The 16862-nt window shown below is 46.5% G+C and overlaps 1 protein-coding gene across 1 annotated transcript in view; it reads left to right on the forward strand.

The window, feature by feature from the left end:
• The first annotated feature begins 14414 nt into the window (after positions 1-14414).
• The window catches only part of RNF169 (ring finger protein 169), a 97322-nt gene continuing 94874 nt past the window's right edge, over positions 14415-16862 (forward strand). Inside the window, exon 1 of the mRNA XM_045371314.3 lies at positions 14415-14930. Coding sequence (XP_045227249.2) covers positions 14429-14930 — 502 coding nt within the window. The 5' untranslated portion in view covers positions 14415-14428. The remainder of the gene's footprint in view (positions 14931-16862) is intronic.

Genomic DNA, 16862 nt, shown 5'->3' on the forward strand with positions numbered 1-16862 from the left:
AGATGGATGGAATGAGAACACTGGCGTTCTTAATTCAGTTTGTGGTCTTCAGCACGCCACCTAAGAGTCTGTTTCCCCAGCTTTAAAATGGGCATTTTAAGATTTAAAAATATCTACTATCTTCCCACGATTGTTGCTAAGATGAAATAAGGTAATGAACATCGAAGCACCCACCCCACAAAGGGTCCTAATTCCAGGTGCCTACAATACCAGTTGCCCCGTTCCCACTCCGTCTGCCCATGCGCCATTCTCAGGTTGAAAGCCGGCCCATAGGGATCCTGTGCCTTCCCCTGGAGGTCTTCCTCTGCTCCCCACTCCCACTCCCGAATCAAGGCAAGATCTCTTCTTTGCCTTTGCAGGTGAGGGCTGTACCTCTCTGGGAGTGATGGTCACCTTCAGTCATCTTTAGGGAGAGCTGGTTGTCAAAGAGTTTTCTTTCCCACCAGAAGGGGAGTTCTCTGAGGACAGGGCCCTGACACCCCCCAGCCCACAACTGGTGCTCCATCTCTTGTGTTGAATGAATACATGCTCTAATAGGACCCTAAGAAGAGAATAACCAACTCTGGCCAGACCAGAAACACGCAGACTCTGAAATCAAAAGGGCAGAGTCGTTGTCCTGGCTCCATCCCTAACTTGTTGGGCCACTTTGAGTAAATACATCTATCCTTGCTTTGGACCCCATCTTTCTGCCCAGCTTCTCTTGAAGAGCTACTGGAGACTCCAAAGAGTGCCAGAGGAGTATGAGATGGGAAGGGATGCTGAGCCATATCCCACTCTGGTAGGGAATCATATTTCCGGCTTTAAACACTTGGCTGGCTGGCAGTAAAGTTATCTTTCTGGGCCAAGGCTGGGCTCCCCATTGCACTGTGCTTTCAGGGTATTACCCCCAACATCTCCACCCCACAAAAGAGAGCAGTAGGAGGAACCAGTGATCCCCAAACTGGCCCTTCCTAGGGCTCTCAGGATCAGGGACAAACGTGATCTGTCCAGCGCCCTTCAGGCTTAACTTCTATCTAATCTGGCCAGTCTCTTCCTTTCCCTTGAGTATTCTTTATTTTAATAGATAATGCAAACTTATGCATGTCACCATGCTTCCCTTTTTGCCTTTGCTTCCAGGGAGCTCAGAGTTAAATCCCGTGCTGCTTAATTGCATAAACAATCTCATCCCAAGGGTCTGGGACAGTGATCTTTTCTTTTCTCCATCTTTGTTTAAAATGTGCTGTGCACATATATTGGTGTCTTAGATGTAATAAGTGGATTAAGATGAGGTTCCCCTACATCCTGCCCATCATACTTCAAAATAGGCCTCCACCATCTCAGCCCTCCTGTCCATCCTCATTATCCTCAGAGTTGAGGCCATCTTCATTCTTTTTTTTTTTTTTTTTTTTTTGAGATGGAGTTTTGCTCTTGTCGCCCAGGCTGGAGTGTAATGGCATGATCTTGGCTCACTGCAACTTCTGCCTCCAGGTTCAAGTGATTCTTCTGCCTCAGCCTCACGAATAGCTGGGATTACAGGCATGCACCACCATGCCCGGCTAATTTTTGTATTTTTAGTAGAGATGGGGCTTCACCACATTGGCCAGGCTGGTCTTGAACTCCTGACCTCAGGTGATCCACTTGCCTCAGCCTCCCAAAGTGCTGGGGTTACAGGCGTGAGCCACCGTGCCTGGCCATCTTCATTCCTTACTTGAACTTTCCCAACAGCCTCTTAACAGGTCTCCTCCCGCTAATCTGGATCCCTCCTATCTATTTTCCTCACACCTGCCGTGAGAACTATGCTGATCATTTCTACTGACAAATCTGATCACATAACTTTCCCACAAAAAACCTATTATTCACTTCCTATCATTTATAGATTAAAATCTAAAATTGTCAGCACTGAATTGAACACCATGCATATTTTAGTTCCAATCTACCATTGCCACCTACCCTACACTTTGGCCAACTGCTTACCTCCCCAAACTGACCATGCGTCGTCGCACCTCCATATCTCCTCACATGTTTTCCTTCTGCCTGGACTCTTTGTCTTCCTCCATCTAGTGAATCCCATTTAACTTTCCAAAGGTCACCTCCACTCTGAGGTCTTCCCTGAGTCCCCCAGGCAAAGTCAATGTTTGGTCTTTGTGTTTCCCATTGCACTTTGAATTGTAGCTTTTGGAGTGTAAGTATTTATTTGCATTTTTACCCTGCACTGTGAGTGCAGATGCCTTTTAAAATTTATACCTGTAATTTGAGCATTTAGCAAAGTCCTTGACACACAAAGACACTGAATAAATAATTGCTACATGAGTGAGTGAAGACCTCAGTGATTGGAAAAGCCTTCAGCCCACTATTGGCCTCAGCTTTAGTCAATGATTGACATAAGGAACAAACACTTGAAAGTTTCTGTGTCAGGCCGGTCGCAGTGGCTCACACCTGTAATCCCAGCACTTTGGGAGGCTGAGGTGGGAGGATTGCTTGCGCCTAGGAGTTTAAGACAAGCCTGGGCAACAAAGTGAGACCCCCCCAACTTCGTCTGCACAAAAAGTAAAAAAAATTAGGCCAACATCGTGAGATCTCATTTCTACAAAAAATTTAAAAATTAGCCAAGCGTAATGGCACGCACCTGTAGTCATAGCTACTCTGAAGGCTGAGGCAGGAGGATTGCTTGAGCCCAGGAGGTTGAGGCAGCAGTGAGCCGTGTTCGCACCACTGCGCTCCAGAGCAAGACTCTGTCTCAAAAAGATAAAAAAGAAAGAAAGTCTCTGTGTCTTCTGTAGAATTACTATTGAAGAGAGTTGTCCATATATTATTTAATATCCTTTTAAAAAGGAGACCGAATAAATTCTTCCAAAATCTAGACAGAAAAAAAAAATGCATCTCCCCACAGCAATTTGTTGCACCAAGAGTTTATCTGGCATCTGCTTGCTTCCTTCATAGCGAGCTTGCTCATTGCCTGCCAAGGCAGCCCATTCCACTGTTGGACAGCTCTGTTAGAAAGTTCTTTATATTAAACTGAAATCTGATTCTCTGTGACTGCCTGCGTTGCCCCTCGCTGTGTCCCCAGGGCTATGCAGAACAAGCCAAGTCCTTTTGTCTTGTGAGAGCTCTCTAGAGATTTGGGGCAGAGAACCCCTCTTCCATACCTTCACCTTTACCAGTCTGGGTCCCGGGACCCCTCATGCCACATTAAACATTTTCTTCAAATGTGCCAAGCTCTTGGCCCTCCATGCCTCTGCAAACACTGTTTCTTTGCCCTGGAATGCCCTCTCTGTACCCACTTTGATTTGTCTGGCAAGCTTACTTATTTTTCAAGGGTTAAGATAATTGCTAACTCCTTCACGCATGCAACAATTATTGAGTGCAAATTCTGGGCCAGACATAGTGCTAGGTGCTAGGGACACGGTGGAGAACAAGACAGACACCGAAGCTTATATTCTAGGGGCTCTGAATCCTCTTTGCTGGTCTCTGAGTTAGCTCCATTCCCCTCTATACTTCTTTGTTATAGCACTTATTACATTGTATTTTCAATAGGTTTTGTGTCACCTCCTCTATAGTGAGTTCTTTGAGAACATAGACTACTATTTAATATCTTCCCTAGCCTTCAACACACAGCTTTGCACATATTTGCTGCTAAATAAAGGTTTGTTGAATAATATCCTAGTTCCTTCAAACAGTCCTCTTGTGACATGCTATTTGTGACTAAAAGGCCACTTCCTCCACTGCAGGTTGCTTAATTACGTAAAATTACCATAGCGATAAGGATCATAGGGATCAGTGTCAAGGAGAGACTTAGCCTAGTCCGTTTAATTCTGTCCCTAAGATTCTAAAAGAAGATTCACCACAAGAAGATTACATAATAGAGACTCTACACCAGTGGTGTGCTGGTAAGTGTTTAACAGCAGGTTCTCCAGGGGATAAAAAGTTTTGTTTTTTACAGTTGCCAACGTCTGTGGTGTAAATACTCCCACTGTGGCCAATTCACGCTACCAATGTGACATCACTGAAAGCGCAGTGGAGAAGAGAGGCACAGTGAGATAACGTTATACAGTATTTCCTCCCTATCGACATAGTAGATGTAAATAACCTCAAGAACATTCAGAGTAGTAATTAGGAAGTGATGACTCAGTTTTTATTACCTCTGTTTTAAGTGTAACTTATTTAATTATATGTTATGTTAATTTTTAGGAATGATTGTGTTCAATAACTAGCTTGCAACATTTCTAAAAATTTAACCCCTGGCTCTTCTTAGCTGGTAAAAGCCACCTCTAGTACTCTGCTTTTACATGATTAGGTGCTGAAAAGCAATGAACAAATAGACTCTTTAAAGCTGGGTTCAGCCAGTGGTGGTGGCATGTCTGTAGTCCCAGCTTCTCTGGAGGCTGATGTGGGAGGATCACTTTGAGACCAGCCTGGGCAACATTATGAAACCCTGTATCATTTAAATAAATAAATATGCTGGGCACAGTGGCTCACGCCTGTAATCCCAGCACTTTGGGAGGCCGAGGCGGGCGGATCACGAGGTCAGGAGATTGAGACCATCCTGGCTAACACGATGAAACCCCGTCTCTACTAAAAATACAAAAAATTAGCCGGGCGAGGTGGCGGGCGCCTGTAGTCCCAGCTACTCAGGAGGCTGAGGCAGGAGAATGGCGTGAATCTGGGAGGCAGAGTTTGCAGTGAGCCGAGATCGTGCCACTGCACTCCAGCCTGGGCAACAGAGCAAGACTCCATCTCAAATAAATAAATAAATAAAGCTGGGTCCAATTTATTTATTTATTTATTTATTTATTTTTTTTTTTTTTGAGACGGAGTCTCGCTCTGTCCCCCAGGCTAGAGTGCAGTGGCACAATCTCGGCTCACTGCAAGCTCCGACTCCCGGGTTCACGCCATTCTCCGGCCTCAGCCTCCCGAGTAGCTGGGACTACAGGCGCCCGCCACTGTGCCCGGCTAATTTTTTCTATTTTTAGTAGAGACGGGGTTTCACCATGGTCTCGATCTCCTGACCTTGTGATCCGCCCGCCTCGGCCTCCCAAAGTGCTGGGATTACAGGCGTGAGCCACCGCGCCCGGCCCAGGGTCCAATTTATTTACATTAGGAGGAAAGTCTTATTTAAAGGACCTTCAAAATTTATTTATTTGTGAACAATTCCTACCCTACTCCCACCCCTCAACTGAGTCAGTTACTCACCTATATAACAAATATTTATTTAGAACCTACTATCATTTTTGTATTTATTTGGCTCTCCAGATATTGTGCATATAGTTGGCCTAAATAAAAATGTCTGTAGAATGGATGAATGAATCCTCAACACCTGAAATAGTGCCTGGTGCATTGTGGGTGCTCGATCAGTATCTATGTGAGTGAGTGAATGGATCTTCTTAAAGTGAGGCTCATCCGTATGTACATGGGTTTCCATATGGCTGTGTGAATATTCTCAAGTCTTTTTTCTCCCTCATTGAGCCCTCTGTTCCCAGGACAATCTGTACACAGCAAGAGGAGGAAGTATCAGGAAACCAGAATGGAGAACACATAGCCCTTAATGTCAGAGAGCCCTCATGAGGAAAACTGAGTGGGGACATTGTGTCTTCAGCAGAAGACATGGAGTGGGATCATCATTCTTCCAGAGTCGTAAGCTCTGCCACTGGCCAGAGGCCTCCTCTACTGGGACATCCTCACTTACCAAGTACCAAAGAGAGAGGACCTTGCTCTCTTACCTTCTCCACATTCAGTGGACTTTTGAAAAGCAGTTTGTTCTCAGACACTTCTTTCAATAGGTCTGTGAGGATGCAGTTAGAGCACCAGAAAACAGTGCCATACAACTTGGGTCACGTAGTCGGAAGGTGGCAGGCACTGTATCTGTATTATCTGATTCATGTGAGGAGTGAACCCTAGATTCAAGACCCCAAACCCTTGGAATTCACCCACATTAGTATTTTCATCATCACTATTATTATCCTTACTTTTATTATCATCCCACCACCATCATTCTCAATAACAGCGCTGCATGGCACGTGGGAGTATTTAATGTTTGTTGAATGACTGAATAAATGAATAACAACTTTACAGCTGACCTTGGACTTCCTTTTTAGTCTTCTTTACTCCTCCTCCTCTGCCCCAGTCCAACTTCTTATCTATACTGTGTGTAGCTACTCAGAGTCATTTTCACTGAACACATGCCTCCATGCCTCCATGTGTTGGCTTACTCTGCTATTCCTTCTATTTGTAATTCCCATTTCCCTTCTCTGATGAGTTCGCATTCTTCCTTTAGGACCCAATTCTGTATCCCATTCAGGTATGTAGTCACTTCCTCTCCTGTGCTTCCATATTGCCTTTTCTACGCCACTGTTAAATGCTCATGTCTTAAATTAGGTGTTTGTTGGTGTATCTGTTTCCCTCCCTAGATAGGGAGCATCGTGAGGAGGGCAGAGGTGGTATATTTCATCTCTGTGTTATCAGGAACCATTATTGGACTTGCCACGTAGCAGTTTAACAACATTTGTTGAAATCTTCGTTTTTGTATTTGGCATACAGGTTGCCTTGCAGAACAGTGTGCTACAGGAGAAGATGTACAGTGTTGGTCAGAACATGGTCCCTTGCCCCAAGTTCTTACAATCTAATTGGGAGAGAATCTTTTCATAGAGATACAGCATTAAAACTCGATGTATTCTAGAATTTAATATGAGACTGGAGAAAGCTTGGTGTGGAACATGTGTAGAACTGGAGTAGTGAGTCAAAAGACTTGTTTTCTAGTTTCTACTTTACCAGTCACTCACTATGTGGCTTTGGCAAATTATTTCCCCTCTTTAGACCTTGGTTTTCTTCTCTTGAAACAAAAAGGTTTGATTGGAAGCCTTGGATGATTTCTAAATCCAGTTACAGCTCTGACATTCTGATTCTGGAGTTTGGAAACTGGGTGGAGGAGACTGCGTAGGCTCAGTTTGCCCCCTGGTGGTCAAACTGAGGAACATCACAGACCCAGGAGACGCCTGCAGGCATTTCCCAGGGATGGGATTGCAGAGCACAGAGCCAAGTAAACAACGAACTCTGGGACGATGACCATTCTAGAACAGAACCCATCAGGTTTCTCGTTGATCACTAGTAGATTGGTATAGAAGCCTGTCTTCCTTCAGGACAAAGGAACTTGGGAGATCATGCTTTCTGTTCTCAGCCTCCGGCTGAACCCATCTCTCCCCTGTTTCTTTCCAAAGTAGACAAAGTCAATCTCTGAGTGGCTATTTTGTAGCTCCCCTGACTTTTTCTTCTGCTCCCATCACAGCGCTCTCTTCTGAGGCAAATCCTCCATTCTGCTCAATGTAACTCTTCATCTATTTATTTATGACAAGAAGAGGTTTTTCTCTCTTCTCATTCTTTTCCTGGGGCAGGTCCATGACCCACTCCTTATTGGAGACTTGGACCAAAGTGAAGGTAGTAGGATTTCTTTGATGAGAATGGGAAAATACAGAGACTCTGCGAGAATAAGAAATGTGATTTACAGTGTAAAAGGTGAGCAATACTAGCACAGAAAGGTTTGTCTTTTAGATATTTCACTCTGAGTGCAGCTGGGTAAGGCCATTTGCCAATTTCTTTCCTCTCTTATTCTCTATATCTTGAACCTAAAGGATTTCTTAAAGCCACCTCTATCCTCTTGTAAAACAAAAAGAACAACTCTACACTATAAATATATACAATTTCTATTTGTCAATTAAAATTTAAAAAACAGCCAGGCACGGTGGCTCATGCCTGTAATCCCAGCACTTTGGGAGGCCAAGGCGGGCAGATCACAAGGTCAGGAGTTCAAGACCAGCCTGGTCAATGTGGTGAAACCCCGTGTCTACTAAAAATACAAAAAATTAGCTGGGCATGGTGGTGCATGCCTGTAGTTCCAGCTACTCAGGAGGCTGAGGCAGAAGAATCGCTTGAATCCAGGAGGTGGAGGTTGCAGTGATCCAAGATCACGCCACTACACTCCAGCCTGGGTGACAGAGCTAGACTTCGTCTTAAATAAATAAATAAATAAATAAATACAACTAAATCAAAGAGGAAACTAATTGGTTGCTTGGAACTTGGGGTCAGAGTCTAGAGGAAGAAGAATAGGGGCCCTGAGTGCAGGGAAAAGAGGAAGAAAGACTGAGGTGAGGAGAGGGAGGTGCAGAGAGGAGTTAGACTAGTTGCCAATTCTAAGTGGATTTATAGGCATCTGGAGGGAAAATGTAAAGAAATTAAAGAACTATTTTGCCCCATCGATGTGCTTGTTTGTTAATTAGAATTTTTTTTCTGACAATGAGTACTTTGAAACTCACTAAACATGAAAGTGTAACTAAGGCGATAACATTGATTCATTCCACAGCAGCTGGAATGTGTCAAACACTGTACCTAATGCTGTTCCTGCTCAAACTGGCCAGCATCCAGACTTTGTCTTCCATGTTCACTGCTGAATTCTTAGCACTTACATAATCCTGCCACATAGTAGGTACTCAATAGATATTTGTTGAATGAACAAATGAATGAATGAACATTAGCTGCACCATATTTTCTCCAGTAATATCTCAACTCTGGGGGTGGGATGAAGCCTGCTTAGATTCTTTTTATTATTCACTGATAATAATAGAATCGATATTTATCCTTACAGAACACAAATCCAGGCTAGGCATGGATTACAGATCACACACCTGTAATTACAGATTACACACCTGTAATCCCAGCACTTGGGAGGCCAAGGAGAGTGGATCACTTGAGGTCAGGAGTTTGAGACCAGGCTGGCTAACATGGTAAAACCCCGTCTCTACAAAAATACCAAAAAAAAAAAAAAAATTTAGCCAGGCGTGGTGGTGCATGCCTGTAGTCCCAGCTACTCAGGAGGCTGAGGCAGGAGAACTGTTTGAGCCCGGGAGGTGGAAGTTGCAGTGAACCAAGATTGTGCCATTGCATTCTAGCCTGGGTAACAGAGCAAGACTCCATCTCAAAAACAAAAAAACAAAAACAAAAACAAAACAAAACAAAAAAAACCCCCAAGAAACAAAAACACAAATCCGTATGTACCAATCCCTTGGGCCAAATATTAAATCTTTCAATCACTTAAGGTTTAAATGAGAGGTATATGGTTGCTTAGCATGGCACTTGGCACATGGTAGTTGCTCAATAAATTCTAGTTTCTTTTCTTCTCTGATTTTCTAGCCTCATCTCTAACCTGATGTTCTAGCCACATCAAATTCTTTATCAGTCCCACACAGGTCCCAAACTTTTATGCCTCTGTGCCTTGGCTCTTATTTTCTCTCTGTTTTCCCTTGTATCCATGTTGTGAACTCCCTTCCCTCAGTCTTCAAAAAGGAGCTCAAATGTCCCCTCTTCTGTGAAATCGCCCCAATTTCTGCTCACCTTTGCCCTCTGCTTCCATGGCACTCTGTTTATGTCTGTCGTAGCCCTTGCAATTCTTCTATAACTCTTCTGTTTTCTGCTGTATTTTTTCGACTTTTGCCTCTCTGTTAGGTTTTGACTTTGAGGGGGCAAGGACCAAGTCTTACTTGTATTTGTAGAGTGTTTGGAAAGAGTCTGGAGGAGACTGGGCAGATGACATGACAAACACAGATGGAGGGATTAGATTTGCAAAAAGAATTACCTCTTCCTCTGAAACAAAAGGGAAGGAACTGAAGATGAATAAAAGTAAGAAGGTAGCAAGAATCTTTAAAGCAAAATGGAAGGGGCCAAATCTCAGGGGAGATCTGACTTGAGGGAGGAAGAGTACAGGAAGAAGGTGCCATCCAAAGAGATGAGGAGGCTAAAGGAGAGATGGCACTGGTGTGGTCTGAGGGGCTGAGCCTTCTCCTTCTTAGACGTGTGAGGTCTCAGGATGGACCCAGCAGCACTTAAGCTGGAGGAAGGGGTCTTGGGCTGCAGGAAGAAACAGCTTTGTCTCCACCTGGAACTAGGCTGAATGGTCTTGCTCATATCTGAGTCTTTCAGTCCAGCAAGGAGAAGCTGGAGCCATCAGCTGGAGGGAAGAGGGAAGGTTTGTAGTGATGTTAATGAGGAGTGAGAAAGGGTTAGTGGTGGTGGTGGAACCATGCAGAGCTATCTGGGTAGAGGTGCTATGAGAAGGATGGTAGGGAATTCTGACAGCAATACAATCCTCAGAAAGCAGCTGGAGGGGAAGCATTGGTACCTGTGGCTGCACTGCCATTTGTTCCAGTTGGCATCGTACATTAAAGGGAGTCTATGAGTCCTTCTTCCCATGGTGGTCTGTGGTGCAGGTGGGGCCTTAGAGAAAAGCTATTTGGGCTCGTTCTATTCTAGGCTGTTGGCTTAAGCTTCTTGTATCATTTTATAATCTACCAAGCACCCTTGACAACCATTTTTAGGTGACACTTCAAAAACAACAAGCTAATGTCTCAGTTAGAGTACTTTGATGTAAACAACAGAGATTGTGAGTCATTTAAGAAAAAATGAAATTTACTGAAAGGATACAACGAGTTGACAGAAAAACTGCAGTGTCAGATATGGAAAATGGGCTGTAACCTAGGCAGGCTCGGCAACGGGAACCACAGCCAAGTCCGTGCCTCAGGTACAGCCTGGCATGGCCACCCTCACCATTGCAGGGCCACCCCCCTCAGCCCCCACCAGGGCCCCACTGCTGTTGGATACCTACCGTCTCTGTTGCTATGAATAATTCTAAAATTGTCTGTATGTTTTCATGTCACTTGCTGAAGATGCCAACCTCAGAGAAGAGTGGCCAGGTGGCTGAGCCTGTGTCACGTGTCATGTGTCATGTTCTAGCTGTTAGGGGGCAGGGAGAAGAATATCCCTTCAGCTTCAGCTTCCCTAACCTCATCAATACTATACAGAATGGGGAATTCCCCAAATAGAAAGGAGGTTTGGGCCAGGCATGGTGGCTCATGCCTGTAATCCCAGCACTTTGAGAGGCCGAGGCAGGCAGATTGCTTGGGGTTAGGAGTTCAAGACCAGCCTGAGCAACATGGTGAAATTCCGTCTCTATAAAAAATATGGAAGTTGCCAGGGTGTGGTGTCATGTGCCTGTAGTCCCAGCTACTCAGGAGGCTGAGGTGGGAGGATTGCTTGAGCCTGGGAGGTAGAGGTTGCAGTGAGTCGTGATTGCAGATTGCATCACTGCCCTCTAGCCTGGGCAAAAGAGTGAGACCCTGTCTCAAAAACAAACAAACAAACAAACAAACAAACAAACAAAAAAAACCAAGAAAAAAAAAAGAAAGAAAAAAAAAAGAAAAGAAAAGGAGGGTTGGATGCGTTTTTGTCAGTTGTCAATTTTCATCACAATCCCAGGCTGCTAGGCTTGAAACCTTAGAATCATCCTCATTGCCATTAGCTTCTCACATAGTGAGTGACTCTCCAGATTTCTTAGGTGTGCCTTGCTCTGTGTCACCACTATTGCTTTTACTAAGTTTACTCAGCAACTGCATAGAGGAGAGAAGAGGCTGGAAATCAGAAGTTGGACTTCTACAGTGTTAGTGCTGGAACGGTCCTTTGAATTTATCTACTGTAGTGGTCTTACCTAGGAGTATTCATTACAATTCCTATGGCACTAAAAAAAAAAAAAAATTCACATCCTGGTATCCCCCACCTGGGTTTCTGGGTTCACTAGATCTAAGGTGGGACTTTGATATATACAGGTTTCTGAGGTGCGTCCCAGGTTGAGAACTGATGAATTTCAATACTCTTGTGTTTTTTTTTTTTTTCTTTTTTGAGACGGCGTCTCGCCCTGTCGCCCAGGCTGGAGTGCAGTGGCGCGATCTCAGCTCACTGCAAGCTCCACCTCCCGGGTTCACGCCATTCTCTTGCCTCAGCCTCCCGAGTAGCTGGGACTACGGACACCTGCCACCGTGACCGGCTAATTTTTTGTATTTTTAGTAGAGACAGGGTTTCACCGTGTTAACCAGGATGGTCTTTGATCTCCTGACCTCGTGATCCGCCCACCTCAAGCCTCCCAAACTGCTGGGATTACAGGCGTGTCCCACCGCGCCTGGCCTTCAACACTCTTGTTTAAAAGATTGAGGCCCAGAGGGAAGTTAGCTGTTTGAAATACAGCTTTGCCGGGTGCGGCCACTCGCTGTGCAGAGGCTGCGCTCAACTCCCGCTGACGCAGCGGGCAAGGGTTGGGCTGAGCCCGCCGTCAGGCCCGTGACGACTGCCAGGCCAATGCAGAGATGCTGGGCGAGCTCGCCCAGATCTCCTGGCTTCTGGTCCAGTTTTACTCAGACCTCTTGCTTTTTCCCTCTGCTAAGGGAAATTTTCTATATTTATTTGTATCCAAGAAAGCATGCTATGTTTCTGTGGCTCAGTTCCTCCGACAGGAAGCAGATTAAAAGATCCAAGCCATCGAGAGTGAACAGCCTGCACAAACAGCCCCATTTCTAATGATGGTTGGCTTGATCTCTGGATCACAGATCTCCTTTGTCAGAATCCGGGAAAAATGTCTTCAAGAACCTCAGGTTGGGATGGAAGTCGGGAGGACCCATGGATAAAGGATAGCCCAGCCAAGGCCATACTTCTGTGTCTGGCAGGATTCTGTCTGGGCCTCTGTGCAAACAGGTCTTTGTTTCAATCACTCATTGGCCTTTCTTCAACTCTTGACTGTCGTTTGGCCATCTGATTCTTATCTTGGGAATACATCTCTCTCTCTCTTTTTTTTCCCCCCTGCTCTCTGAGTTAACCAATCATTCAGCACTGGATTGGTTTACCACTAGCTCTGTACAATCTCATCAAAACCCAGGGCTTCTGATGCCTTCTGTTATACTTATATTACGTTTTTTTTTTTTTTTTTTTTTTTTTTTGAGACAATGTCTTGTTCTGTCGTCCAGGCTGGAATGCAGTGGTGCCATCATGGTTCACTGCAGCCTTAACCTCACAGACTCCAGTGATCCTCCTGCCTCAGCCTCCCAAGTACAGGTGAGTGCCACCATACCCAGCTAATTTCTGTATTTTTTGTAGAGATGAAGTTTCATCATGTTGCCCAGGCTGGTCTTTAACTCCTGAGCTCAAGCAATCTGCCTGCCTCATCCTCCCAAAGTGCAGGCATGAGCCGCCGCCCCCAGCCTATGTTGCTTTTTTACTTTTCTCTCTTTACAAAACTCGTGTTATCCTATAAAGATTTCCACCAGGAAATGTCATTTATTTAATGCTTTCCTGCTCCAAATCTATCCTAGGGCAAAGAAAGCAAAGAATGGGAGAACTACTGCAGCAGAACCACCTTTCCATTAGAGAGGGGTCATTCTTTCTCCTGTAACCTCTGCATCCAGAAAGAGCGCTAGCATCAAAGTCCAAGCACCTCTTCCTAGCTCAAGCAGGAGTAATATAGTCAGAGTTGGCCTTTAGGGAGCAACTCGAAGAGTGTGGAGGATGGATTAGAAGAGAGGTTGAGAGAGGGGAGACAATCAATCTTTGGCAGCTACTGCAGTAATCTAGGTGAGAGATGATTAGACCTGAATTGGGCAATGGGAATGGGATGAAGAGGTAGGGAAACAGTCATTTTGATAGCGGAATTGACAGGACTAAATAACTGATGGTTTGTGGAGATAAGGGAGAAGTTCAAGATGGCTAGGTTTGGAGCTTGAGTACCTGGGAGGATGGGACCTTTAACAGAATGAAGGAAAGAAGAAGAGCAGTTTTGAAGAGAGGATGGGAGACAGTGACATTAGTTTTGTACATGAGGGATGCAGGGATCTAAGAGGATGTTTCCATCAGGCAGTTGAATATGGAGGGCTGGACTCAGGAGGCCTGGGCTGCAGACAGCAATCTTGGAGCTCCTGAGGGAAGAAAATGTGGACCAGGGCAGCACGCAGACTGAGAAGGGGACTGAGACCTGAGCCTAGAGGTACACCCACATGGAAGCCCCAAACACGGGAGACTGAGAAGGAGCCAAGGGGCTCGGAAAAAAACAGGAAAGTGTGGTTTTACCAGCCAAGGGGCACAGTTTCAGGAAGGGACATGGAGAGAGAGGATGAGGAGGTAGCACTGACAAGAGGCTGCTCCTTTTGGCAGCTACCACGGTGGCCCTGGTTTCAGTCGCAAAGCTACCTCCATCCTTAGGAGAGAGCTCAGGCCCTCACATCAAATGAACACTAAGGCAGGTTTCTGAGTAACTGACATTCTCCTCAGTTATCAAGGCATTACAGGATAAGTAAACCAAAGTTTAACATCGTTCAGAATAGCCAATAAAGCCCCTCAGTTCCCACCTCTTTCAGTTCAGTAAAAGGAAACTGCAAGGACTTTTTGAGAGTGCGGCTGATGACCGGATATATAAAGAATAATAAATATTAATGAAGTATCCCCTGTGGCCAATCAGGTCTGGGGAGAACTCTCTTTGGGCTCGCGGAAGCCTCGCCCCTCATGAATATGTAGATAGCGCTGCCCACCGCGCAATGCCCCGCCCGCCACTCTTCTCCCTCGCAACCGACTCTCCCTTCAAACGGGAAACAAGATGGCGGCTGCAGGTCCGAGTACTCGGGCCTCTTCCGCGGCGGCAGCGGCCGCTCTGAGTCGGCGGGGCCGGCGGGGCCGCTGTGACGAGATGGCGGCAGCTAAGACTGGAGCCCCAGGCCCGGCTTCTGGACCTTCGCTGTTGGTGTTGTCGCCGCCGTTGCTGCAGCCGCCGCTGCCGCCGCGGCCGGAGGAATCGGGCTGCGCCGGGTGCCTAGAGCCCCCGGGGGAAGCGGCGGCCCTGCCGTGCGGCGATTCGCTGTGCCGAGGCTGCTCCCAACGCGCCGCTGACGCGGCGGACCCGGGTTGCCCTCGCTGCCGCGCCCGCGGCCCAGGCTGGGCCCGCCGTCGGGCCCGCGACGACGGCCAGGCCGACGCAGAGGCGCTGGGCGAGCGCGCCCGCCGCAGCCAACCCGAGCGCTGCCGCCAGCGCCGGGACGGGGGCGCGGCTGCCGTGGGGCCCAGGCCAGACCAAGAGCCGCGTGCCGCGCCTGCGGAGCCAGGTGGAGCTTCCCCACTTCCCCTTGGGGTCTGGAGCGAGGCCGAGCGCGCCCCGGCCTGGCCTGGTTAGGGGGTGGAGAGTCCCGGGCCCTACTCGGGCGGGTGTGGAGAGTTCTCGTGGGATTGGAACCCGGGCTCTGCCCAGGTGCAGTGTGTTTGTGAATTTTGAACTTCAGAGTTAAGGACGGGCACGTTGCATGCGGAGGGGCGGTGAGGGCTCCCGGCACCTTACGTAAGTCCGAAGTTTGGAGGGAAACAGAATTGTTGGAACAAGTTAGGGGCAGGTTGGAATTGGTGTGTGGGAGTGGGAGGGGCCTTGGATCAGAGAAGTGCTTCGTTTAATGTTGCATGAAGAGTTTGGGGGTCATATTGCTTGGAGAGATGTGGCTCCTGGCCTTGAATGGGTCAGTGAAGGGTGTGGAGAATCCGGAGTTTAGGGGACAGGTTGAATTTGAGGATGTGAAGGGAGCTTTTCAGACTCGAGAGCAGAGGGGGTTGGGAGCACACATGTGCAGTTGTTTTCATACATCTTGGAAAATGCATGCTTAGCACACAACTTGGCACATAGTGAGGACGAGTAAGTGACTGCCGTTTATATTGGTAATACTACTACTACTAAGTCCAGTAGTGCCCAACAAAACTGGCTTGGGTTTAAAAGTTTTGGAAACAAAGATTGGGTTGGCAGGGGCTGCTTCGATCTCCTTGGCAGTGTGGGTTTCCTACTGGCTTGCTGGCAATTAAAAGTCTGTTGTAGGACTCTTGCCTTGAACTTCTTTCCATTAACACCAGCAGCTCGGTTCTGAGCTTTTAGATAGAAAAGTGCCCTGCATAAAATAAAACAAGACTGTGTTATAACTTAGGATCCTTTTGGGGACACACCCAGTCAACATCTACAGCTCTGTTTGATAAAAAATGAGATTGTTTGATAAAAAATGAGATATCTTGAATGAGATTTTCAAGAAACATAAACCAGGAGAGGCCAGATATTTGCACCTTCTGTTTTGGGAATTCTACCATGTGTTATTTTCGGCAGGGAAAGAGAGGCATTGCTTGTGTATACAAGTGCAGCGTCTAGAAACCACAGGTTCTAGAATGCACTCTGCTTTGATTCAAGCCTCCAGAGACACCTGTCACTATCCTAGGATATCGGGCTATTTTATTCCTGGGATTGAGGGGGACCTGCATCTTACTTTCTATGTTCCTTGTCACTCCTTTTTTTTTTTTTTTTTTTTTTTTTGAGACGGAGTCTCGCACTGTGGCCCGGGTTGGAGTGCAGTGGTGCCATCTCAGCTCACTGCAGCCCCTGCCCCCTCCCCCACCCCGGGTTCAAGTGATTCTTCTGCCTCAGCCTCCCGAGTAGCTGGGATTACAGGTGCCTACCACCACGCTGGGCTATTTTTTTTTTTTTTTTTTTTTTGTATTTTTAGTAGAGATGAGGTTTCACTATGTTGGCCAGGCTGGTCTCGAACTCCTGACCTTGTGATCTGCCCACCTTGGCCTCCCAATTTTTTTTTTTTTTTTTTTTTTTTGAGACCAAGTCTCACTCTGTCGCCCAGGCTGGAGTGCAGTGGCGCAATCTCTCAGCTCACTGCCACCTCTGTCTCCCAGGTTCAAGCGATTCTCCTACCTACGCTGTGTAGCTGGGACCACAGGCACGCACCACCACGCCCTGCTAATTTTTGTAATTTTAGTAGAGACGGGGTTTCGCCATGTTGGCTAGACTGGTCTCGAACCCCTGGCCTCAAGTGATCTGCTCACCTCTGCCTCCCAAAGTGTTGGGATTACAGGCGTGAGCCACCGTGCTCAGCCCTCATTATTCCTTTTAAGCTTCACAACATTCCTATGAGATAAGTACTTTTATTTCCATTTTATAGATGAAACTGAGGTCCAGAGAGGTTGAGTAACTTGCGTAAGGATGGAAACCCAATTCTATC

Source organism: Macaca fascicularis, chromosome 14 (genome assembly GCF_037993035.2).
Source record: "Macaca fascicularis isolate 582-1 chromosome 14, T2T-MFA8v1.1".
Lineage (NCBI taxonomy): Eukaryota > Metazoa > Chordata > Mammalia > Primates > Cercopithecidae > Macaca > Macaca fascicularis.